Below are 24,362 nucleotides of genomic sequence, written 5' to 3' on the forward strand. Positions count from 1 at the left end.
GATGACACTAAACTGGGAGGAGTGGTTGATACGCTGGAGGGTAGGGATAGGATACAGAGGGACCTAGACAAATTAGAGGATTGGGCCAAAAGAAATATGATGAGGTTCAACAAGGACAAGTGCAGAGTCCTGCACTTAGGACGGAAGAATCCCATGCACTGCTACAGACTAGGGACCGAATGGCTGGGCAGCAGTTCTGCAGAAAAGGACCTAGGGGTTACGGTGGATGAAAAGCTGAATATGAGTCAACAGTGTGCCCTTGTTGCCAAGAAGGCTAATGGCATTTTGGGTTGTATAAGTAGGGGCATTTCCAGCAGATCGAGGGATGTGATCATTCCCCTCTACTCAGCAGTGGTGAGGCCTCATTTGGAGTACTGTGTCCAGTTTTGGGCCCCACACTACAAGAAGGATGTGGATAAATTGGAGAGAGTCCAGCGGAGGGCAACAAAAATCATTAGGGGGCTGGAGCACATGACTTATGAGGAGAGGCTGAGGGAACTGGGATTGTTTAGTCTGCAGAAGAGAAGAATGAGGGGGGATTTGATAGCTGCTTTCAACTACCTGAAAGGGGGTTCCAAAGAGGATGGATCTAGACTGTTCTCAGTGGCAGAAGATGACAGAACAAGGAGTAATGGTCTCAAGTTGCAGAGGGGGAGGTTTAGGTTGGACATTAGGAAAAACTTTTTCACTAGTAGGGTGGTGAAGAATTGGAATGGGTTACCTAGGGAGGTAGTGGAATCTCCTTCCTTAGAGGTTTTTAAGGTCAGGCTTGACAAAGCCCTGGCTGGGATGATTTAGTTGGGTTTGGTCCTGCTTTGAGCAGGGGATTGGACTAGATGACCTCCTGAGGTCCCTTCCAACCCTGAGATTCTATGATTCTATGAGTGCTTCCCTAGACATGGAGGGTCCCTTTCTCCCCCCAGTACACTGGCCTCAGCCATGGAGAGTGCTCCAGAGATTTCATTAGGTTTGGCTCCATCTACCAGAAATCAGGGGACAGCTTTGATCTCTCAAAAGACTGTCAAATGTAGGAGATCCCACTTCCCTGACAGACAGGCTAAGTCTCTACTTAGATGTGGGAGCAACAAGGAGACCTCATATCTCAAAGCAGGTACTGGTGAGACTCCTATCAGTCACAGTAGCAAGGCATCGGCACCACCAAGGAAGACTCCTTTCATGAAGCCACGGACCAAGAAACCCACCGCCAAACAGCAAATAGTGGTCTCGTCAGTACCAGAACTGGACAATTCCACCTGGAAGGACTCCTCAAAGAGCATGGACTCTTTGAAGAAATCATCTCACCTGATACCATCTACCATCACCCAGATTTCTCCAGAGTGAGTTTATCATCAGTACCATCTCCAGTATGACTGGAGGGCTTTCACCCATAGATGCAATCATCAGTCTCATAGTGACTTCCAGGTTCCTCCTTCATGAGGACCATCATGTCCTGGAGGAACCTGACTGCCCCCTGCTGAGGGGTACTGGGAGGACTTTCCTACTGGCACCTGTGTACCAACTGGAACCAACATCCACTGGTACTGCTGCATCCTAAAATAAAGACTCCACCAGTACCATCATGATTGCTGGATTGGCTCCGGATATCAATCCGAGCCCCTGGTACTGACTCCTTTAGTTCCACCACTGAACATGGAAGAGGATACTTCTTATTCAGACGTATCCATTCAAGGCTCCATCACCTACCCATTCCACCCTATATTCCTCCAGGTGTTCCCTGGGGACAAGATCCCAGGAACCAGCCAATGGGTGGCCCATCAGCCATGGCAAGAACACCCTGGGGGCCCTACTCCTTTTCCTTACGCCCTTCCCCAATGGGCTTTTTGGGGACCAAGTCTACAGATTACCCTCATACAAGAGCACTCACTAAGATTCTCAGCCACCAACACTTCAGGGCCCTCCTCCTCATCCCACCAGAAGAACAGGAGCTGAGAATAGAGGAGGCGACATTACCACCTTCTTCATCCCTACATGAGGCAACCATTCTCTGCCATTCTATGCATATGATTTCAAAGTCTTATCCTGCGGACCCACCTTCACTTCCTTGCTAAAGTTTCATCAGCGTTCCATATCAATCAGGACATTCAACTAGTGGTCTTTTACTCCAAACCTCACTCTTTGAGGGAAGAGACCAGCCTCCATACTCTGCTTGTAAGAAGAGCTCTGACTTTCTACCTACACAGGACTAAACCCTTCAGGAATTCCACCAGGCTCTTCAATTCCTCCACCAAGAGGATGAGGGGTCACTTTATTTCCACCTAGATGCTATCTAAATGGGTTTCAGGTATATTCTTGCATGCTACGAATCCTTAGGAATGCACCCCCCTCCTGAAGTCACTGCTCATTCAACTAGGGTTCAATCCCACTTCCATAGCCCTACTTAGAAAGGTACCCATCAAGGTAATTTGTAAGGCAGCCAACTGGCCCTCTGTTCACATGTTCTTTCAACATTATGCCTGAGTATATGTCTCCAGAGCAGCCTTTGGTGAAGCTGATTTATACTCTGTACTAAATTTGCCTCCTCAGCATCCTCCTGCTCATTGAGGAACTGCTCAGGGTGGGGGGGGGTGTCTCCTGACTTGGAGCTCTCACAGGGACAATAACTCGAAGGAGGAGGAGAGGTTGCCTACCTTGTAAAGCAACTGGAGTTCTTTGAGATGTTTTGTCCCTATTGGAGCTCCACCATCCACCTTCTTTCCCCTCTGCTTTGGGGTTCTACCAAGCTCTGAGGTTGAGAAGGAACTGGAGTGGCGTGGGTCCACTACTCCCTATACGCCCTCGTACTGGAGTACAAGGAAATGTATGGTGCAGGTGCAGACCCATGGACACTACTAACAAAAAGATCTCCACTCAGGAGTGCATGGGCACACATATATCCTCATGTGGTGCACTCATAGGGACAAAATGTCTTGAACACCAGTTACTGTACAAGATAAGTAACCTCTCCTTTTATGGTTAAGACTTTGGACTGGGCCTCAGGAGATCTGGATGCTATTTCTGATTCGACTGCAGATTTCTTGTGTGATCGTGGGTGAGTCTCAGTCTCTCTGGTCCTCAGTTCCCCATCTGTAAAATGGGGACAATAATACTTCCTTTCTTTGTCTTGTCTGTTTAGACTAGAGGGTAAGCTCTTAGGGATGGGGACGATCTCTTACTGTGTGGCTGTACAGTGTCTGGCACAACAAGGCCCGGAGCTTAGCTGGGGCCTCTAAGTACTGCAGTAAAGTAACAATGACTAATGCAGATATAGCCCAGTTCTCCTCGCATTGAAGTCAAAGCAGAACTCTCACTGACTGTGGCTCCTTTTATTTTTAAGATACATTTTCATCCAATATTGGAAATATTGCCATTCACACACACTAGCATTTGGAAGCTGCCTATGTAGAAGAAAGTATTGAAACATCAAAACTGCCCTTGTACAGGCCCCACCTTTTGGCATTTGATTTCATTGATCACTATAGAAGATAGTGCAGTTGCTGTTTTGAGCCATGCATATCTAAGTCAAATTACACAGAAATGTTTGAATTATTCCGAATGCTGGACTGGATGAATTTGGATCCGGGTCTGCTGATTACATGATGTGCTTTGACTTCTGAAGACTTTCAGTCACTGAGTCCAGGAGGCTTTTATCATCTTTATCTTTAAGAAAAGAGAGAGATAGAGAGAGAGGGGGGCATCATTATAACCACTGACAACTGACTAACCATGTATTGTTTACTATGGTACTTTTGGAAAGCGCAGAGAGATTCCCCGATTAAAACACACCAGTACATAAATGCAAAATATTTTTTATCATGACTTTCATGGGACGCAAACATGGCAGTTGAGTGAGTTCCAGTTTCCATTAAAACCTCTTTCCTAGTTTCCCATAACTGTCTCAAATAAACCACTTTGGGGCTGAATTTTTCTGGGCATTGTCTCAGTCCAAAGCTATTTCACCCCCTAGAAATTTGAACAAAATGAACTCAGCAGCAGGGATTCAGGGTGCGGGCTCTGGGTGGGAGTTTGGGTGCAGGAGGGGGCTCCAGGCTGGGGTAGGGGTGTAGGAGGGGGCGTGGGGTGCAGGCTCTGGCCGGGAGGCACTTACCTCGGGCGGGATCCCTGCCTGCCCTGGCTCTACGCTGCTCCCCGAGGTGCCTGGCATGTCCGATCCCTAGGCAGAGGAGCCAATTGGTACCTGGCCAATGGGAGCTGTGGAGCTGGCACTGGGGGTGGGGGCAGCGCACAGAGATTCCCTGAACGCCCCTCACCTGGGGCCACAGGGGCACATCGGTGAGCCAGCACTTGTGGCTCCAGCCCCAGGGGCAGGGCGCCGAGGCTCAGGGACTGGTGTCCGGCCTGCGGCATGGAGACTTTCCGTGGGCTGGATGAAAAGAAGCAGTGGGCTGCATCTGGCCTGTGAGCCTGTGGGGCCGCCCTTAGCCCGAGGCCCTGGGCTGCAGTCCCTAAAGCCCCTGCATTAATCTGGCTCTGGCCAGGCTCATTACTGGTCAGCATAGAAATTATACTCCGAGGGTCTGCTCCATGAATAGTTAAGATCAGTGTGTTCACACGTGCATTTGAATGTTTTCTCTTCTTGGGTGCCACCCTTATCCTAGAGTGATCTGTAATGTTCGGAACACACAGGTAAAGACAACTGAAACTGAAACCCACAAGGGAAACTTACCAGCTCTAGGTCCTAGTCTGGGCTGGACTTATAACTCAAACTAAGGTGCTGAAACTGTGGTGGGCTCTCTGGGCTGGAGTAAACTCCAAAAAGTAGGACAAGCTCCCAAGCTAAGTTCAATTGCCAGGCTGGAGCATCTGAGTCACACCAAACTTCCAAGCTGGAGAGTAAGCTTCTCAGCTCTGTCACACTCTCAGGTGGTGGTGAACTCCTGAGCTATATTAACACCCCCCAATCTCCCTAGGCCCCCCCATATATATATATTCTGGCCAATCAGCCCCTTCCCCCTGCTCCCAAAATGGAATCTCACAGCCAGAGCAGACACTGTGACCTCTCCCATTTCCACTGAAAACTCCACTGACACCTAACCCTAGATAAGGATAATTAGAGGGAGAAACCAACCTTGCAATTGGACTCTACTTTCTAATCTCTCCTTCAGACTCATTAAGGAGTTTTAATACTATTTTAACACCTGACCTCAGGAGGAAACATTCATGAGAGGATGGAGTGTGAGGTGGGAGGCCTCCAGGATCGCTCCCTTCTCCCCCAATCAGAGAGACCAGCGTTATTTAGGAGGGCTATGTTCTTGGCCAGACTGACAGCTCTGAAGTCTCCTATATATTTGCAGAAGAGGTACATCATGGGCAGCAGCAGTTCTAGGTTCTCGCACACTTCCCCACCAATGTGCTTCCTCATTGACCTGCAGTGACAGCCCCTCTGTGGGTTGTGGGGGAGGTTGGCCTCCACAGCACATTGACTCCTTTTTTCTGCTGAGTTTCCTCAGGGGGCAGCTAACTAATGTTAACAGTGATGGTGGTTTCTGCACGGAATTATATCATTCTCCAAAATACTACTAAAACTAGTCGTGAGCTGCAAACAGCTTCTACTTTTCACCTAAGTGGAGCAAATGTTCTTTTCATTGTGAGGTCGGCAGTGGTCAGATTTAACTGAGCGAGTGCTCCATGTGTGTATATTGTATACACACACACTTATATATATAAAAAATAAATACATCTAACTGAAAATAAAATTCTAATTTGGAACAGCAAATGGAGAGTAACCATCACTCTTTGCCATCGTACCAAGTTGAGTTACTTCTCCATTAGCAATAGAGAAGAAAGAACTGAAACGTCAGAGTGATATCATCTGCACTTGTCAGCCAGCTGTGAGAAGCAACAGTCACCTACAAAAATAACACTGAAAGATCCATCCAAATATAGCCTCTCCTTATTGGTGTATCAATTTCTATGCCGGGTAACGTGTCTCTCAGCTTTCATTTAAGAGAGCAATGACATGCCATGAGGCATCAGGGCTTATGCTTGGAGAGAACAGAGCTCAAGAGAAAGCCACTTCAGCCCCATATTAAAATAAAGGCATTTGATTCCATAGTATAACTGAGACAAAGGCCATGGGATGGAGAATTATTCATTTTAAATATTTCCTATTTGAGGCATCCCTTCAATTTTCTTAAATTCTCCCATGGTGATATATAGAAGTGTCAAGCTCAACATGGAGCACCCTCCTGGGAGAGTTGCCACCTGTGCTGAAATGAGATTCAGCTGATTTTCATGGGTCTGATGTGTCCCTGTGAGGTCATCCTGCACAGCAATTATATAGTCCCCAGATTTGGGGACCATGACACAATGATGCTGCATCTCCACGCTGTGGTGTTAGGGCCTAGTGCTGCAACATTACCACATGGAAATAGAATTATTTGGTCCCACAGGATAAATACAATGGGAACCCTCCCCTTCCCAGCCAAACTATCCTGCTGCAACCTAAGGTAAAAGCCCTATTGAGATGGAGAGCATTCTCACCACCAGGGAAAACAGAGAGAAATAGCCAGGGAGCTGAGGAGACGATTGTGCAAAAAGAGGGAAAACATTTTAAGCTTCGTGCCTTTCCCTTGAATTTTTCTCTACAACAGAAAATGAAGGCAAAACCCTGTGAAAATGGCAAGATGCCATTCTCAGAGCACATAAGTAAATTGCTCCAAGGTGGAGGTCTGCCACGTGTGCAATGCAAATCTCCCAGAACTAGGCGTATTTTGCCCTTGATCCATTGTGTGAATTCTTGAAGGAATACGATTCCATTCACCAAGCAAAAGTATGGCATTTCATACTGCTCTGCTACAGTACCTAAAAGGGGCTGATTCTGCCCTCAGTTGGCTGGATATAATTCCTATTGACTTCAGTGGCAGCTGCACCTGTTTTAACTTAAGGTAGAAGTAGGCCTATTTCCAGATATGAAAATATGTTCTTCAGATTGGGCCAGTTCTCCAGTGCCTTGCAATCTGGGAAGCCATTTACACCTACGCAAAGCAAGTGCAAAGTGGGAGTGAAACACTACCATTCTGATTTGGAAATGTTTTACATGTACTTTGCACCTGTGAAAATGCCCACACAGTGTGCAAAGCACAGCAGAATCAGGCCTCTTATCTGTCCCAGTGGCCTACCTGCCATGTAAATTCAAATCTGGAAAATAAAAATCTTGGGCTGGATTGTGCTCTTGGCTCTAGCAGAGTAAATCCAGAGTAACTCTACTGACTTCAAGTATCAGAGGGGTAGCCGTGTTAGTCTGGCTCTGTAAAAGCAGCGAAGAGTCTTGTGGCACCTTATAGACTAACAGACGTTTTGGAGCATGAGCTTTCGTGGGTGAATACCCACTTCATCGGATGCATCTACTGACTTCATGTGCTAAACTTTGTCACGAGCTGCCAGTCCCTGCATGGGTGCAGAAAGGTCACGTGCACCAGAACATGATGTTAAAATGTAGGGTACGAAAAACCCACACCCTGAGCGATGCAGCTATACCAACCTAACCCCCAGGGTAGACACAGTTAGGTCGGTGGAAGAATGCTTCCATCGACCTAGCTACCATTGCTCAGAGTCATGGTGTTCGTGCACGGATGGAAAAACCCACTTTCGTTGGTGTAGGATGCGTCTACACTATGGGGGTAGGCCAGGATAGCGACAGCACCGCAGGTATACCGCTGTAGTCCCCATAGCGTAAACATGGCTTTAATTTCTTTGTATGGAAACTGGCAAAATGATTTTTGCTCTTGGTCAGTTCTTTCGTGAACACTGCATAGAAATCTGTAGCTAACTACACCTGCTCTGCTGATGATCATAATGGGTCTGACTCAGCCCAGGGCCTACACCCATGGAAACTGGCATACAGTCCATGCAGTGCCCTGGCAGTGAACTCAACAAAGAGGGAAGGTTGAAGTGAGGAATGATGGGGGACAGCATAGCTCGGAAACCTATGGTGCTAAGTGAGGAGGGAATGGCCAGTGCCCATTCAGTGTGTTCCCTTAATAAATGCTGTTGGTGAAGCTCCCAGCATAACATAAAGCTATCCTGCCCTGGCAGGAAATCCCCACAGAGGGAGATAGCCTCTGTCCCCAAGTGGAGTGCGTGCAGGGGGTCAAGCTGGTGTAATTCATTGGGGCCAGGTGAAATTGGCTCACCCCGTGCAGTAAGCACGCCTACGCTGAGAGATCATGGGAGTATATTGTGGTCAGAGATTTCAAATCAGCAGCTACATGGCTGGTGGAGAATCGTTGCCAAGGAAAGATGGAGGCTGAGAACTCAACTCACCATATACAGTCAACACGCAGCTGCATTTCTCCTGGCCCAGCTCGTTCTCAATGGCCACGGTGTAGTCTCCGCTGTCCTTGGAGCTGCAGGTGGGGATCATCAGCGTGCAGACGCCACTTGTTGAGTTGTACCAGAACTTAGAATTGGCCGTGATGTTCACGTTGCCTTTGTACAATGTCACCACTGGGCGGGGGTTGCCCAGGAAAGCACAACTCATGGTGCAGTCCTGGCCCCGGTGCACTGCATGGTTCTTCAGCGGAGCAATGAAGTGGGGGGCCTGGCGCCAGTCTCTCTCGTGATACTCCTTCAACTTGCCATTGAAGCGCTCTACAAGGAAACAAAGGGATCACCACTGCTTCCAAATGTGTAAACCAGCCGTGCATACCTCCAGAGAGATAGCCGTACCCCGCTGGGCTCTGGGTTCTCCTTGCACACTGGTATGAATCACACGTAGTGACTCCAATCAACTCAGTTACACTGGTGTAAAACTCAGGCCCCGAGCTTCTTTTTCCCAGCTAGGGAACACTAGGTGAAGAGCAGAGGGAACGAGTAGCATGTCTCAACATGATTATTCTTAGCACTCCACCAGCCCTCTTCATTTATAAATACAAATCAGGAAGCAGCATGTTTGGTGGGGAGAGCAGGGGGCTGGGAGTCAGGACCTCTGGGTTCTATTTCCAACTTTAAACACTAACTTCTCATGCAACTGTAAGCAAGTAACTTAACCTCTTTGTACCCCATCTGTAAAAAGGTGTCAGATTTTTCTGCTTCATGTAGATGTTGCGATGCATAATTTCTCTAGTTAATGTCATTACCTTGAAAAAAGGTGTGGTATCTTTGGATGACAAGGTATGTTAGAAATGAAAATCATGATAATAAATTATTACACATGATTGTCAACTGAAGTATGTAAACCTTTTTGGGGTAGAAGCATTACATCTCTGCATAGTTGGCACTGAGGGATTGGCAGTATGCAGAATGCTGCAGAGAGCCAAGGAGACTATTACAAATGGCAGTGTGCATTGCAGGATTGTGCTACATTTTTCAGCCATAACCAATAAAGCATTTTGAAAAAAAAACTTCCTTTTTTATATATCTACTTTTCCCACCAGTAGGAGCTCCAGCTGGGTAAAATTCCTTGAACCTAAAATTTAATATGAAAGGGCAAAATTCTGCTCTCAGTTACACCGACTTCATTCTCAGAGCACAGTTTGCTGCTTTTCTCATGACCCTTAGGCTGTGACAATAAAGCAAAGGCCGTCTACTTTTCTCTCCAAAATGTGCAAGTTGAAGACTGACTGTCATTTTCAATGGGAGATAGGGAGTAGTTCTCTGCTGCAACTGTGTCCTGCTATCCTGCATAAAGAATGGTTATCAAGTGCTCTAAGGCACAGAAAACCTAATGGTTCTTTTATTGACCCCTGATTAACGTGGTTCTAACTCCACTGTTAGTCCGTATTTACAGCAGTGTAAATGAGATTCAAATCAGGCCTGGAGTAGAACCAAGGGTATGTCTACACTACAAGACTATTTCGAATCAACTTAATTCGAATTTGTGGAATCGACCTTATGAAGTCGAAGTTGTGTATCCACACTAAATACAGTAGTTCGACTTTGTGAGTCCACAGTAACGGGGCCAGTGTCGACTTTGGAAGCGGTGCACTGTGGGAAGCTATCCCACAGTTCCCGCACTCCTCGCTGCCCATTGGAATCCTGGGATTTCCCCCCAATGCATGCTGGGGGGAAAAATGTGTCGAGGGTGGTTTTGGGTAACTGTCATCATTGAACCGTCACTCCCGCCCTCTCTCCATGAAAGCGCCGGCGGGAAATCTGTTCGCGCCCTTCTCTGGTCGGTTACAGCTCGGACGCCACAGCACTGCGAGCATGGAGCCCGCTGCGATCATCGCTGCACTTATGGCTGTTGTCAACTCCTCGCACCTTATCATCCACCTCTTCCACAGTCAGCTGCTGAGAAATCGGGCGAGGAGGCTCCGTCAGCGCGGTGAGGACAGAAAGTCACAGAGTGGCGCAGACCTCTCACAAAGCAGGGTACGCCGCGCAGTGGAGATCATGGTGGCAATGGGTCAAGTTCATGGTGTGGAACGGCGATTCTGGGCCCGGGAAACAAGCACGGACTGGTGGGACCGCATAGTGCTGCAGGTCTGGGATGAATCACAGTGGCTGCGAAACTTCAGGATGCGTAAGGGCACTTTCCTTGAACTCTGTGACTTGCTGTCCCCTGCCCTGAAGCGCCAGGACACCCGGATGCGAGCAGCCCTGACTGTGCAGAAGCGAGTGGCCATAGCCCTCTGGAAACTTGCAACGCCAGACAGCTACCGGTCAGTAGCGAACCACTTTGGCGTGGGCAAATCTACCGTAGGGCTTGCTGTGATTCAAGTAGCCCACGCAATCGTTGAGCAACTGTTCTCAAAGGTAGTGACCCTGGGAAACGTCCAGGTCGTCATAGATGGCTTCGGCGCGATGGGATTCCCAAACTGCGGTGGGGCTATAGATGGGACTCACATCCCTATCCTGGGACCGGCCCACCAGGCCAGTGAGTACATTAACCGAAAGGGCTACTTTTCTATGGTGCTGCAAGCACTGGTGGACCATAGGGGACGTTTTACCAACATCTACGTTGGGTGGCCGGGCAAGGTTCATGACGCGCGTGTGTTCAGGAACTCTGGTCTGTTTAAACGCCTCCAGGCAGGTAGTTTCTTCCCGGACCACAAAATAACGGTTGGGGATGTGCAGATGCCTACAGTGATCCTCGGGGACCCAGCCTACCCGCTAATGCCCTGGCTCATGAAGCCCTATACAGGCGCCTTGGACAGTGAGAAGGAACTCTTCAACTACCGGCTGAGCAAGTACAGAATGGTGGTGGAGTGTGCTTTCGGACGTCTCAAGGGGAGATGGCGGAGCTTACTGACTCGCTCGGACCTCAGCGAAAAAAATACCCCCGTTGTTATTGCTGCTTGCTGTGTGCTCCATAATCTCTGTGAGAGCAAGGGCGAGACCTTTATGGCTGGATGAGAGGTTGAGGCCAATCGCCTGGCTGCTGATTACGCTCAGCCAGACAGCCGTGCCGATAGAAGATCCCAGCGGGAAGCGCTGTGCATCCGGGAGGCTTTGAAAGATAGGTTCCTCGGAGAGCAGGGTAACCTATGACTCTCCAGTTGATTTACAGAGAAGCTGAACCTGAGCCTGTTTCAGTGACTGTTGACTTCGATCTGCGGTTACATACCCCGTTCTCCAGGTTTCCCCCCTTCCAACACACGTTTTAAAATAACTTTAATGGAACACTGATTATTAATAAAGTTTTCTTTAATTATGAATTCCTGTTCAAGGGTTGAAACATGGACGCGGACTGTGGTGGGTACGGTGTGCACTGATGTCCAGACCGCTTCTACACTAGAGGAATGACAGGCTCCTGCACCTACAGTGGTCTCTGGGGGGAGGACGGTTGCAGGTGGGTGTGCAGGAAGGGGTGGGTTTGCAGGAAGGGGTGAGGGGTGCCGTCTTTGGGATGGAGTTTGGATGCAGGCTCTGGACTGGGGGTTGGGGCGTAGGAAGGGGTGAGGGGTGTGTGGGAAGGGTGAGTATGTGTCTGTGGATGAGGGCTCTTGCTGGGGCTCAGGGCATCGGAGAGGCTCGTGGCTAGGGGGGAAGGGCATGGTAAGGGCAGCCTGCCTTGCCATTTGTGGATGTCAGGCGCTAGGACCCTGGGCAGCATACTCCTCACAGACTGACCCGGGGCAGCATTCACCTCCCAGAATGACCCTAGTGCCTAGTGACTGCAGTCTGTGTGTGTCCTGCTGTTGATCCTGCCCCCAAGTCTGTACCCTGGTAATGGTGGCTGTCCTATGCAATTAAAAAACCCCTCCCCCCCCTTCACACAAAGTCTTCTGACAAGGAAAACGTGACGGAAACAGTGAATAACAACAAACTACTTTTAATACTCAACTACACAGTGGGGGGATGAAACTTGGATTTGGGACTGGGTGATCCAGGAAGGGAAGCACTTCTCACACTTTAGGGAATGAGAGCTGTTTGGTACATGAGCGCTCTGCTGGGGTGGAGTGACAGTTTTCACGGCCCCTAGCACCCCTCCTTCTTGTGATTTTGGGTGAGGGGGGGACAGGACTTTGTGGCGGGGGAAGGCGGTTGCAGATACAGTTCAGGGGGGCTCTCTGCTCCTGCCTGCGGTCCTGCAGAACATCTACAAGGCGCCGGAGCGTGTCCGTTTGTTCCCTCATTAGCCCAAGCAGCGTTTGAGTCGCCTGCTGGTCTTCCTGCCGCCACCTGTCCTCCCGTTCGCTGTGTGAGCGCTGCTGCTGACATAGGGTCTCCCTCCACTGTCTCTGCTCGGCCGCCTCGGCTCTGGAGCAAGCCATCAGTTCCGAGAACATGTCGTCCCTAGTCTTTTTCTTTCGCCGCCTAATCTGCGCCAGCCTCTGTGAGGGGGATGCCGGGGCAGTTCGTGAAAGAGCCGCAGCTGTGTGATGGGAAAAAGGAAGTGATTTCCTTGAAAAGATACATGTTTGCGAACACTGAACACAGTCTAGTCAGTTTCTGTGAACAAGACCATACAGGGCACCTAGTCTCACGAGCTCTCAGGACAAGTTCGAGATTTCGGAATACGCTTTCATTGGCTGCGGTCCTGCACAGGAGATCGGACAAACGGGGCGGTACAGCTGAATCCGTGTAGCAGCCAGGCCTGGTAAGCACTACACTATAGGCTGCTTAACAGTTAATGGATAGCTGTGCCCTCCCGCTGAAGGCAATCTGTAAAGCATAAAGTCTGACCCTGTTCCAGCCCCTCGCGGCTGTGCACGGGAAAGATCACTGTATGCTTTTCCTCTGTGGCCTCCAACACGTGGCTGTTAAGCGAAGGTCATTGCTATGCAAAGTAAAAGTCAAGCATTCACAATAGTAACAGTACACTAATTGCCCTAATTAGATGCAGCAGTCGCCGAACGAGATTAGCCTGAGGCGGGTCACTCGGAGAGAGAGAGAGAGCGGATGCTGCTCGAATCCCTGCACAGACCAGGACCGTACGCTGCAATGCTGGTGGAGGCAATGATTCCGCTGTACGTTAGGATGGCCTGGCGCGGAAGAGTGTGCTTCCACGGAGCACCAAATAAGGCACCTCTCCCCAGGAACCTCCTGCGGAGACTTTTCGAGCTGCTCTCCGAGAGCTTCGTGGAACTGTCCCAGGAGGATTTCTGTTCCATCCCTATCTGTGTGGACCTTCTCTTTATATAGTTTTTTAAGCAAAAGGTTTTATATAGTTTTTACATATTTTTTATTCCTTTTTTAAAAAAAATAAATGTTTCCATGTTTATAGCACTTACCGACTGATCCTTCCCCTGATTCTGAGTCCGGGTTAACGGCCGGGGAGGGTTGGTAGGGGATCTCTGTGAGGGTGATGAAGAGATCCTGGCTGTCGGGGAAAGCGGTATTGTAAGCGCTGTCGCCTGCGTCGTCCTCCACAAACCCTTCCTCATCTTCCCCATCGGTGAACATCGCCGAGGAACTGCCCCTCGACACTATCCCATACTCAGAGTCCACGGTCACTGGTGGGGCAGTGGTGGCAGACCCACCTAGAATGGCATGCAGTGCCTCGTAGAAGCAGCAGGTCTGGGGCTGTGCTCCGGAGCGTCCGTTTGCCGCTCTGACTTTTTGGTAGCCTTGTCTCAGGTCCTTGATTTTCACGCGGCACTGCGTTGTATCCCGGCTGTATCCTCTGAGTGCCATGGCTTTGGAGACCTTCTCGTAGGTCTTTGCATTCCGTTTGTTGGAGCGCAGCTCCGAAAGCACAGACTCATCGCCCCACACAGCGATCAGATCCAGGACTTCACGGTCTGTCCATGCTGGGGACCTCTTCCTATTCTGGGATTGCATGGACTCCTCTGCTGGAGAGCTCTGCATCGTTGCAGGTGCTGCTGAGCTCGCCCCGATGTCCAACCAGGACATGAGATTCAAAGTGCCCAGACAGGAAAAGGAATTCAAATTTTCCCGGGTCGTTTCCTGTGTGGCTGGTCAGAGAATCCAAGCTTGGACTGCTGTCCAGAGCGTCAACAGAGTGGTGCACTGTGGGATAGCTCCCGGAGCTAGTAAGTTCGATTTGCATCCACACCTAGCCTAATTCGACATAGCCATGTCGAATTTAGCGCTACTCCCCTCGTCGGGGTGGAGTACCGAATTCGAACTAAAGAGCCCTCTAGGTCGAACTAAATGGCTTCCTGGTGTGGACGGGTGCACGGTTAATTCGAATTAACGCTGCTAAATTCGAATTAAAGTCCTAGCGTAGACCAGGCCCCAAGAAAAGAACACTATGATGGCTATAGTTGGAAGTTTTCTTTCTTGGTGACACCCTAAAACAATGGAAACACCTTAAGAGAAGTGACATGATTGTGTCTAGATTATATGGCACAAGAAAGACTGCTGTTAAATACACATATGACTATAAACCATCTGTGTGGCATCTACAGTACTAACAAGATTGGAACTGTTATAGCAAAATGTGCACATGCTCCTTGGAAAATTTATCTGCAGCTGTCCAACCTGCCTGGTTGTTTTGTGCTAATGCCCTGCTTATTAAACTAGACATAGTCTTGCATGACAAAGTTTGGATCTGGATCCTAACTATCTCCAAGTGTCTGGATGTGGGGTTTTGGTTTGGCCCATTGTGGGGATACGGACCACTTATGATCCTGATATGAGCGTCCCTTGAGTGAGGGAATGTTCAGCTTTGGGGGTTTGTTTCGGGCCCATCTTTAATGAGGACATCATCTCATCCGCTAAGCCTGAACACATCAGGTAAGAGTGGAGGGAAACAAACTGGGGGGGGGGAGAGGAAGAAAGATAGAATGTTAAATAAGCACCACATCTAGTGGATATCACAAGTTTTAGGAACTTTTACACCCTACAGCTTATATGTTTTTTACAAAAAAAAAAAAAGTTATGCCTCACAGATTTTTTTGCTATTCATTTTGGGAACTGTCTGAATTCAGCCAGCGATGAATTGGAGGGCAACCTAGTAGTAAAAAACGAGAACTCACTCATGTCAAGACACAACTACTCTCTATTTACACATACATACCGAGAGAATATATTATCCTCATTATTATGCATATGACTCTAGGTAGCATCTAGAGGCCCCAGTGTGATTACATGCTCATAAATGAGATGACAAAGCGTGGGAGAAAGGAGATATTTTTGTCTCCATTTTATAGATGAGGAACTGAAGAACAGAGAGGTTAAGGGACTTCTGTGACCAGGCTGGGAACTGAAGCCAGACTTCCTGGGTCCCAGTCTAGTGTCTTATCTATAAGAGCACCCTTTTCCCTCCCTGTACATGCATCTATTCTAATATTTACCTTTGTCTTTAGAGATGTGCCAGGGCTCCTTGGAATCCAGAGGGTCACTGTCTCCAATGTCGTTGCGGGCAATAACTCGGAAAAAGTATTTCCTCCCTGGGACCAGGGCCGTGACAGTGTACTTGTTACTGTAGACTTTCTCAGCTGCAGTGAACCAGGTGGCAGTTCTAGCGTCACGTTTCATGATGACGTAATGGGCATGCCCATCATCCATTATATCTGGGGTGTGATCCCATTTCAGAGTCACGGTGTTTGGCACTTCCTCAACCAGCCGCAGATTCTTTGGTGGCCGTGGGAAATCTAACAAATAGGAAACACCTTTAGGTATTTGTTTCTCTTATTTGGGAGCACCCCTCTATTTTTTTCTCTCAAAGCAAACCCTTTTCAACCCAGCTGCTGCCTTGTGAATTGCTTATGCATATCACTGTGCGTCTAGCAAATTCTGGTACTGCACATGCACTCCTAAATTTCATTCCCTTGGACCTTTCCAGACCAAAGAACCTGGAATCCCCGGCAGACTAACTGGCTCCCTGTCTAAACCCAGTTGTAGCCTGGAAGCTAGAGCTTTTGCTATACTGTACCTGCCACATGTACTTGGATGTCATAATGGGCTCTAGCAAATTCTGGTACTGCACATGCACTCCTAAATTTCATTCCCTTGGACCTTTCCAGACCAAAGAACCTGGAATCCCCGGCAGACTAACTGGCTCCCTGTCTAAACCCAGTTGTAGCCTGGAAGCTAGAGCTTTTGCTATACTGTACCTGCCACATGTACTTGGATGTCATAATGGGCTTCACCATAGTCGTTTCTAAGGAGGATCCTGTACACACCAGAATCAAAGCGCTTGGTGCTGTGGATGAGGAACTGGGAGTGGTTCTTGCCTTTGGTGATGATCTCTCTCCCTTTTGTGGGAATTCCATCTTTTTGCCAGGTCACAGTTGGTAGAGGGGAACCCTGTCCGAGATAAATGTGTAAAAATTAATGGTGGTCTTAACTTTCAGGATATAATAGATAACTCTGAACCTAAAATAACAGTGTCTTAGATGCAAGCAGCTTGATATCACCCAAAATACTCCAAGGAGAGCACTCCCAGGGAATTTTGGCAGTAGAAATTCAAGGGGAATGTATGCTCTCCTGGTATTAGGCCAGATGCTCAGCTGATGTAAATGGACATAACTCCACTGAAGCCAACTGAGCTTACTCCAGCTGCAGTTCTGACCCTTAGTTTTGTTTCAAGATGATGATGTTGCCAAGATTCTCAAACAGATTAAAAAAAAAAATCACACTTCCCCCAGCATTACACTTGATGCAGTGGTCTCTACTGACTCAGCAGGAGGGATTCCAACATTACCTCGAGGCTAAAGTTTATCCCTGTTTAATCTTCTCCAAGCACTTTTTAAAAGCAGAGGAAAGGGCTGGTGCAATAGAGATAACACCTCAGCTCTAGACAGTGCACCAAGAGGTTACCCCAGGGGAAACTGCAGCTCCTCTACTGCAGTGAATTCAAGTTGGCATAGAACAGATGACCCCGCAGTCCTGCCTTAGGGCCGGCTCCTGCCATCCCTTCTGTGCCTGTGGTGATGACTCTCAGAGCTGAAGGGACAGGATTGAGCACTTAGTCCCTGTTGAGTCAAATCTCCCATTGATTTTTGTGGGAGCTGCATCTGAGATAGGACAGAGCCAGGACTGCAAGATTCATCCCTTAGGGGACCAGATCCTGCTGTCAGTTAGTCTAGTGTAAATCAAGAACAACTGAATTGTAATCAGGAGTTAAATTAGGAGGAGAGGTGATGGTGTATAACTCTACCGGTGAGCCCTCTCTTCTGGGCTCCTGGTTTGGCTGAGCAGCCTTTCCTCCTCCCTGGCCAGTGCAGGGAGAGCTCCCTGTTCTGTTCCAATCTACTATAACCACTGATTGTCACCAGTGAAGTTACTCTGGCTTTAGGGCCAAACCTGTGAGGTGCTGAGCACGTCCTGTGAGGTACAAGCACCCTGAGCACCCACTGACTTAACGACCCTCAGTAGAGTTCGAGGGTGCTCAAAGCTTTGTAGGTGCTTGGCCTTAGATGCCACAAACCGTAATGTTTCCTTTAATAAATACGTGGCCCATATTAAGTCCCCACTACAAAGCACGCCGTGCCTCTCAGCTCCTAACAGGGAACATTCTTGAGAGCTTTAATACAATACAATAAAATATCTCAAGACCATCACAGTGATGTAGCCATTGGAACAACTGGGAAAGGCTTGACTATGTAACAGCCACAAGTCGTATCCTGTGCAATTACTGAGTTGAAAAAAAAAAACCCGTTCCTGGCCCCATGTGACAATCATGTGCACCCTTAATAACAACACTTCTTTATGCTGCTTGTAAAGCTTCGCTCTCTGGCATGGATTTGAGCAGAACAGATTACAGGATTCATAAAGCTCTGGTGAGTGTGGCATCTCAATCAGGTAACATTGCATTACCGTAATTAATGAAACAGAAGCAGGGGCGGCTCTAGGGATTTTGCCACCCAAGCACGGCAGGCAGACTACCTCCTGCGGCTTGCCGCCCCAAGCACGCGCTTGGCGTGCTGGGGCCTGGAGCCGCCCCTGAACAGAAGTCACACACATTTTAATGCTAGGTCTCTCCTAGTAATTGTTAGTGCTTATTCTGGGTGGGTTGATATTAACTCCCTACCCATAGCCACACTACTGAAGGCTAGAGTGTGCAACCCTTTCTCATGCTGGTAGGTGCTTACTCCTGGGAATAGCCCCTCCAACTTCACCAGTGTGAGGAAGGCTTATAAAACCTAGCCCTACAAACAGTCAGCATTTACACACTGCTTCACAGATCCAAAGTGCTGCCCGGCCATGAGGCCAAATCCTACTTGCCTTACTCGAGCAAACTGTCCCACTTAAGTCAGTGTGATTGTACTTGCGAGGAAGGCCAGCAGACGCATTTGTCCCTTAAAGGGCCAGATGATCCTTTTACATCTAGCCCTGAGGCATGTATGTGTACCACTTTAGAAGCCCAGGGGAAGGAACTGTGCCTCAGAGAGTCATAATGCCTTCTGTGTTCCCTCATTCTCATGGGAGTGAGTAATCAGCCATTAGTCTTGACCAGCAGCAGATTGCTTCACCTACTCCCACACTGGTTCAGCCGTGCTCGTGAGTACACTGATGTGGTTGAGCTAAGGATTTGACCATTTGCTTCCCTGCCCACCTGCAGTGTGGGGATATACTGGGTACTTATTCCCTGTTTCCTCCACTGCACCTACAGTGGAAATGTGAGGAGGCCACGGGGAATTTTAGTGGATGTTCCAATCATCTTGTGGGACCAGGCCCCACATCTGTGAAAGGAGGAAAATGGTGATAAAACTCTGACGCCAAACAAAACTTTCAGTGCAGACTTTCCCTGAGGTAGAGCAAGGCAGAAGGAAGCTCACAGTAAAAGCAGCATGAATGCAGAGGGCTGTCCCAGCGCGAACCACCATATGACTCTTCAGCTTGGCACTTAGATCAAACTTAGGAGGGGCTAAAACACAAAACACCACCACAACACAGAGAGAGAGAGAGAGAGAGAGAGAGAGAGAATAATTAAAATCTTAGAGGCCTCATATCTGAGCAAAGCCATTTCCCCTCTGTCGGCCTGCTGTTTTAAGCATTGTGCAGTGAAAACAGCATGATGGGAGAAAGAAAAGCAGTCATTGAAATTAGCTTCTGCAGACGGTAGCTAAGAAATTAAGTTAGTAATTGCATCATAAAATGGGAATGGGATTGAGGATCTGGTCCTTTTACAGGTGGAAATGAAGCTACTCTTAATTATGTACAGATACTGCAGTGATGAGCTCATTAGTGCTAGAGGGAACCATACATACATACATACTGACAGGAAAGGAAACAATGTATATTTTTATTTTGAAGCTGCTGCCAATTAGTAGCCACTCCTATTTAGTAGCCACACCTTTACCATGCAATTTTTAAAGAAAGGCTGCGCCTCTGCTATCAAAGAAATTGAGAAATAAGAGTGAGTAAGTAATACACTTTAATGAGAGCTGCCCTTCTCTTCAAACCACCAAGGCAGTAATTAAATTGAACAGAAGCCAAAGCCTGGGTGAACAAGTGTTAGGATATGGTTGTTAGCGCAACACTGACACAGGTGCTCCTACTGAAGGTAATGGCACAACTTGTGTGAATAGGTGTTCATCAACGCGAGGATTGCAAAATCGAGCCTTGAATTACTACTGCACTGTTTGTCCTGTAATGTAAGGGGGCCATCACCATGTGCATTTAACACCACTACCTCCTGCCCTCTCAGGTTCCAGGGGCACGCAACTAGGCGAGGAATATTTATCCCTTGGCACTCAAGGTCTCAATCAGAAGAGTCAATTATATTCTTTTAAACCAAGTTGCAAGGGGGAGGAAGTATTACCATTTAAAACTGAGAAAACTGATTGTGGGCCAAAAAAGTTATGCTGCTTGAGATCACCACTTTAACCGACTTAAAAATAACTGTCCGCCGCTTACTCCCGCTACACTGATAGCAGATCTGTTTCCCATCAAACTACATGTGCGCTTCATGACAGCACTGCATGTTCCTATTTCCTACCACAGTTTTTTTTGTTTTGGTCATACAGTAAATCTGAGGTTAGATTGGTGTTTCTCTTTTAGGAGGGGTAATAATTAGTATCAAGATTATTACTGCAATTCTGAAGTGAATACCTAAAGGAAAAGCTGCTTTTAATAGATACTCTAATTTTGTGCTGTTCTGCTGGATGTAATCTTCTGACATTCCCCAGGACAGTGCCAGATGTCTTTATTCCTGATGGAAATCACTGCAATGTAGCATGACTCATGAGTTCTGTATCTTACCTTGCTAGTCTTTCTACCTCTTCAGGCAGCTCTGCGTCCCAGAGACAAGCTGTTTGAATTTCCTAACTAGCAAAGTAAAAACAAATTCACTACCCATGCGCGCTAGCCAATAAAAGTCTGAATAGGGCTCTTATAATAGGGCTCCAAAGGGATACTAATGACAGGTCAGCTACCTCAGTTGTTATTCTCAAGATGTGATGGGCAATGTCTCCCCTTGACAATACAATTACCTCCATGTTGTCTGTTTATCACAGTGCCACCTGATTGTTCATTTGAACCCAGGCTGTCACTCTTCGCTACCCAGTTGGAAAAACAGTAATCTGTGTCTGAGTACCAGTCTCTATGGCAGATGGGCACTACCAATACTATGATAGCTTACCTGCTACTGATCAGTATACTATCTACCCATCTCTCCCATCAGGAGACATTATTATCTACCCATCTAACAGCATCACTGGCAGCAGGGAGAATTCCCTGAGAATTGCCTCTGCAATCACATAGCTGACATGAGAGACTATTGATGACAGAAGAAGCTGCAGCCAATTGAGCTGTAGCTGGAGATTTCGGGAACTGCTGTGAAGGATTCTTATAGCTCAGCCCTAGCAGGAAGTGTGCCAGAATAGCTATCAGTCCAGCTCCAAGACTCTACAAAGAGTTTCTGTGGCCCAATGTCACTTGCCAACATCTTATCTGCAAATTCTAAGTGAAATTTACTTGAGGATATGAGACCCGTAGCACTGCGGGTGTCCCTTTATATTGGAATAAACCACTGCACAGAACAGAAAGAGCATTTGTTAATAATAGCCTTTTCTGGGAGAAATTCATTCATTTAATTTAATTCACCTTTATTATGAGTCTGAAAAGGCTAGACATGCTGGATTTTACTCTATACATTTGAGCTGGTTTTCTCTAAGCAAAATCAGATCCCTAATTGATCCTCTTTGCTGATGGGCAAAGCCCCTAGTGAAAATGTATTTGGCGTGAGCTTTTGTGGACATTACAAACCAGTCAAGTTGGCAGACTGTCAGGGAGGACAACTGGATTACATGCTAATGTTCATCTAGCCATTAACAAAAGCTTTATTACCTGCAAAGAGTACGAGCTTAATTAATAGTCACTCTTTGAAGCTTTGTGAACCATGGCTTTTAAAATAAACACACTGACTCATGAATGAATGAATGAATGACAGAAGTGACCTGCAGCCAGACAGGATATCCTGGAGATTACCTGGAGGGGGCATAGCTAGAACTCCTTCATCTAGCTCTGCTGGTTCTCCCACACCAGCTTCATTCACTGCTCGGATTCGGAAGAAATATTTCTGCCTCTCCTGTAAGCCTCCCACAGTGTAGCTGGTGCCGGAGATTGGGATTTTAGAGCATTTTGTCCATTCCTTGGTGTTCTCTGCGCGCATCTCGAGTATGTATCCTGAGGGCAAGTCTCCTTGATCTGGCTGCTCCCACGCCAAGGAAATGCTGGAGTTGGAAGAGTCAACCACATGGATCCCCTTCACCATTCCCGGAGGCTCTGAAACAGCAACAGCACACTGGTGATGAATGCAGTGTACCGAAACCAGGGATTCTCACCCTTATCTCTGCACCAACCCCATATTTCAGGCCTACATTTTCAAAAGCAATTTGTGATTTCAGCCAAATCCTTTTTTGGGGTGCCCAACTCGATATGCCTTAAAGGAACCTAATTTTCAGTAAGTGCTGAGCACTGTCACAAGGTGCTGCTCCTGCGGTTTATGAGCACATTCCTATACCCTGTTCCCTGTAAGGCTGAGTTTTAGAGGCACATCACAGCACATGATGCGTCACTTCAGTAACAAGCAGTGCCCGAGCCCTGCCGCCCTGGCAGGGAAGGCCAAAGCCAAAGCCTGAGCCCCATCACCCCGGGTTGGCAGGGAGGTGTCAGAGCCAAAGCCCAATGGCTTCAGCCCTGGCCTGTAACCTGAGCCCCGCCACCCAGAGCTGAAGATGTTGGGCTTTGTCCCTGGGCGGTGGGGCTCCGGCTTTAGTCCCAGGCCCCAGCAAGTCTAACACCAGCTCTGGCAGCCCCATTAAAATGGGCTCCCAACCCACTTTGGGGTCCTGACTCACCGTTTGAGAACCCCTGTAATAAATGTTCACAGTGGGCTACAAGGATTGGATGGGAATGTTCAAGAAGCGTCCTCTAGCTTCTTGTCTGAGATAATATGAATCTTTAAATATGAAGGGAGCTATATCTTTGGCTGTGACATTTTGTAGTGTGGCTCTCTGATATGAAGGAACCGAAAGGTTTTCTGATTTGGGGAGCTATTTAACCTAGTGCTCTACGTAGGTGGAAGAATGATCTCCCCTCTAGTTCTGCTGACTCTTATTTTCCCCGTGTTTTTCTAAACTACTTACAGCTACTGACATCCCTTCCTGCAACAATTACAGAAGCTCCCCCCTTCCCTACGCAGTCTACACTGGGTACTGGGCAACCACTTGGTTTAAAAATGGGTTTGGTTACGTGGCTGTATGGAATGGATGTTACCCAGAGATGGTACATGGGCCTGCTGGCCCATTGTAACTGGTTACACAGCCCATTTCTGATCTCACTGAGGTTATAGGGAGTTTTGCTGTGACTTCAATGGGTGCAGGATTAGGCCCACATTTTTGCCAATGAAAAGACAGATTTGTAAACTAAGCTTTGGAAAATTTGCTCAATCATCTTTTACTAATTCTGTAGAAGTTTATCTTTCTTTTACCAAAGGTTCAAGGCGAGGGGGGTTGCGGGGAGGGGAGGAGGCTATTACCCCATGGAGCACAGTTTTGTGGTATGCTGAAGTCCATTAAACAGAAATGATTCACACTGGTATGAAACGACTGCATGATGACTTTTGGCAGAGTACAGATACCAGGAAGTGAATGAAACCCTCCCCAGTACAGAAAGCACCTAAGTTGCTACCATGCTTATCATGTTGATCTGGGCATGCTGTCTGCATATAATATGGGTCTTGTCATGGGAAACAGCTTTAAGAAAACTAGGGAATAAGTAATAAAAAACATACTGATGGGGTCCTTTGCAACAACAGAGTTTGAGGCTGCGCTGGGTTGTCCAGGCCCTGCACGGTTCACAGCTGTAACACGGAACTCATATTCTGTATCCTCCAGCAATCCATCCACTTTGAACTTGGTATCTAAAGATGGAAATGTTACAAGTATGTAGATGGTTCATAATTTTTAGGGAAAGTTCCTTCACGCATAAAAGAATTCCCAAGTGAGTATCAAAACAAACAAATACATAAAAATCACCTTTGGCCTGAGACTAAGCACAAGACATTTCAGCTCAAAAACATTTTTGGGGAACATTATGAATGATGATGGTCTCCATGTATCCAATCATGCACCCCACTTGCACAATGGAACCCCAAGGATTCCAAGGGGGACCCCTTTGGCACACACAAATGTGCCTTAAATGTATAACACAGGAACCGATTTGGCCTTAACATGTATAACATAGGAAAAATGTATAATTTGCCAGTATAGTTCCTTCTACTCAATTCAGGGCCAGGGTCTGATGCCTTCACTCATGTTAGGTAGTATTTGTTCCATGAGCAGTCCCATTGTACTAATCAATTTGAGTAAGACTATCAGAATCTGGCCATCAAAGACTCATCAGCTAGATCCTCCATTCAATTTGGTCAAAACCTCTGGAACCAAATATTTTGTCTTAAAATTAACACAGCTTCCACCCTTTACCGCAATTAATTTTGGTCCTTCAATCAATCAATTGATTGCCATTTAATTAATAAGAAAATCCAAAATGCTGAATCAGATAGAAGAATCCAAGAAAGAATCATGATAATAAAAGATGAC

The 24,362-nt window shown here is 47.5% G+C and overlaps 1 protein-coding gene across 1 annotated transcript in view; it reads right to left on the reverse strand.

The window, feature by feature from the left end:
• Positions 1-3,047: 3,047 nt before the first annotated feature.
• IGSF22 (immunoglobulin superfamily member 22) overlaps positions 3,048-24,362 on the reverse strand; it is a 210,452-nt gene continuing 189,137 nt past the window's right edge. Inside the window, 7 exon segments of the mRNA XM_045012353.1 lie at positions 3,048-3,657; positions 8,284-8,610; positions 15,666-15,965; positions 16,428-16,620; positions 19,095-19,183; positions 21,748-22,044; positions 23,555-23,683. Coding sequence (XP_044868288.1) covers positions 3,590-3,657; positions 8,284-8,610; positions 15,666-15,965; positions 16,428-16,620; positions 19,095-19,183; positions 21,748-22,044; positions 23,555-23,683 — 1,403 coding nt within the window. The 3' untranslated portion in view covers positions 3,048-3,589.

The sequence above is a fragment of the Mauremys mutica genome, chromosome 4 (genome assembly GCF_020497125.1).
Source record: "Mauremys mutica isolate MM-2020 ecotype Southern chromosome 4, ASM2049712v1, whole genome shotgun sequence".
NCBI classification, from domain to species: domain Eukaryota; kingdom Metazoa; phylum Chordata; order Testudines; family Geoemydidae; genus Mauremys; species Mauremys mutica.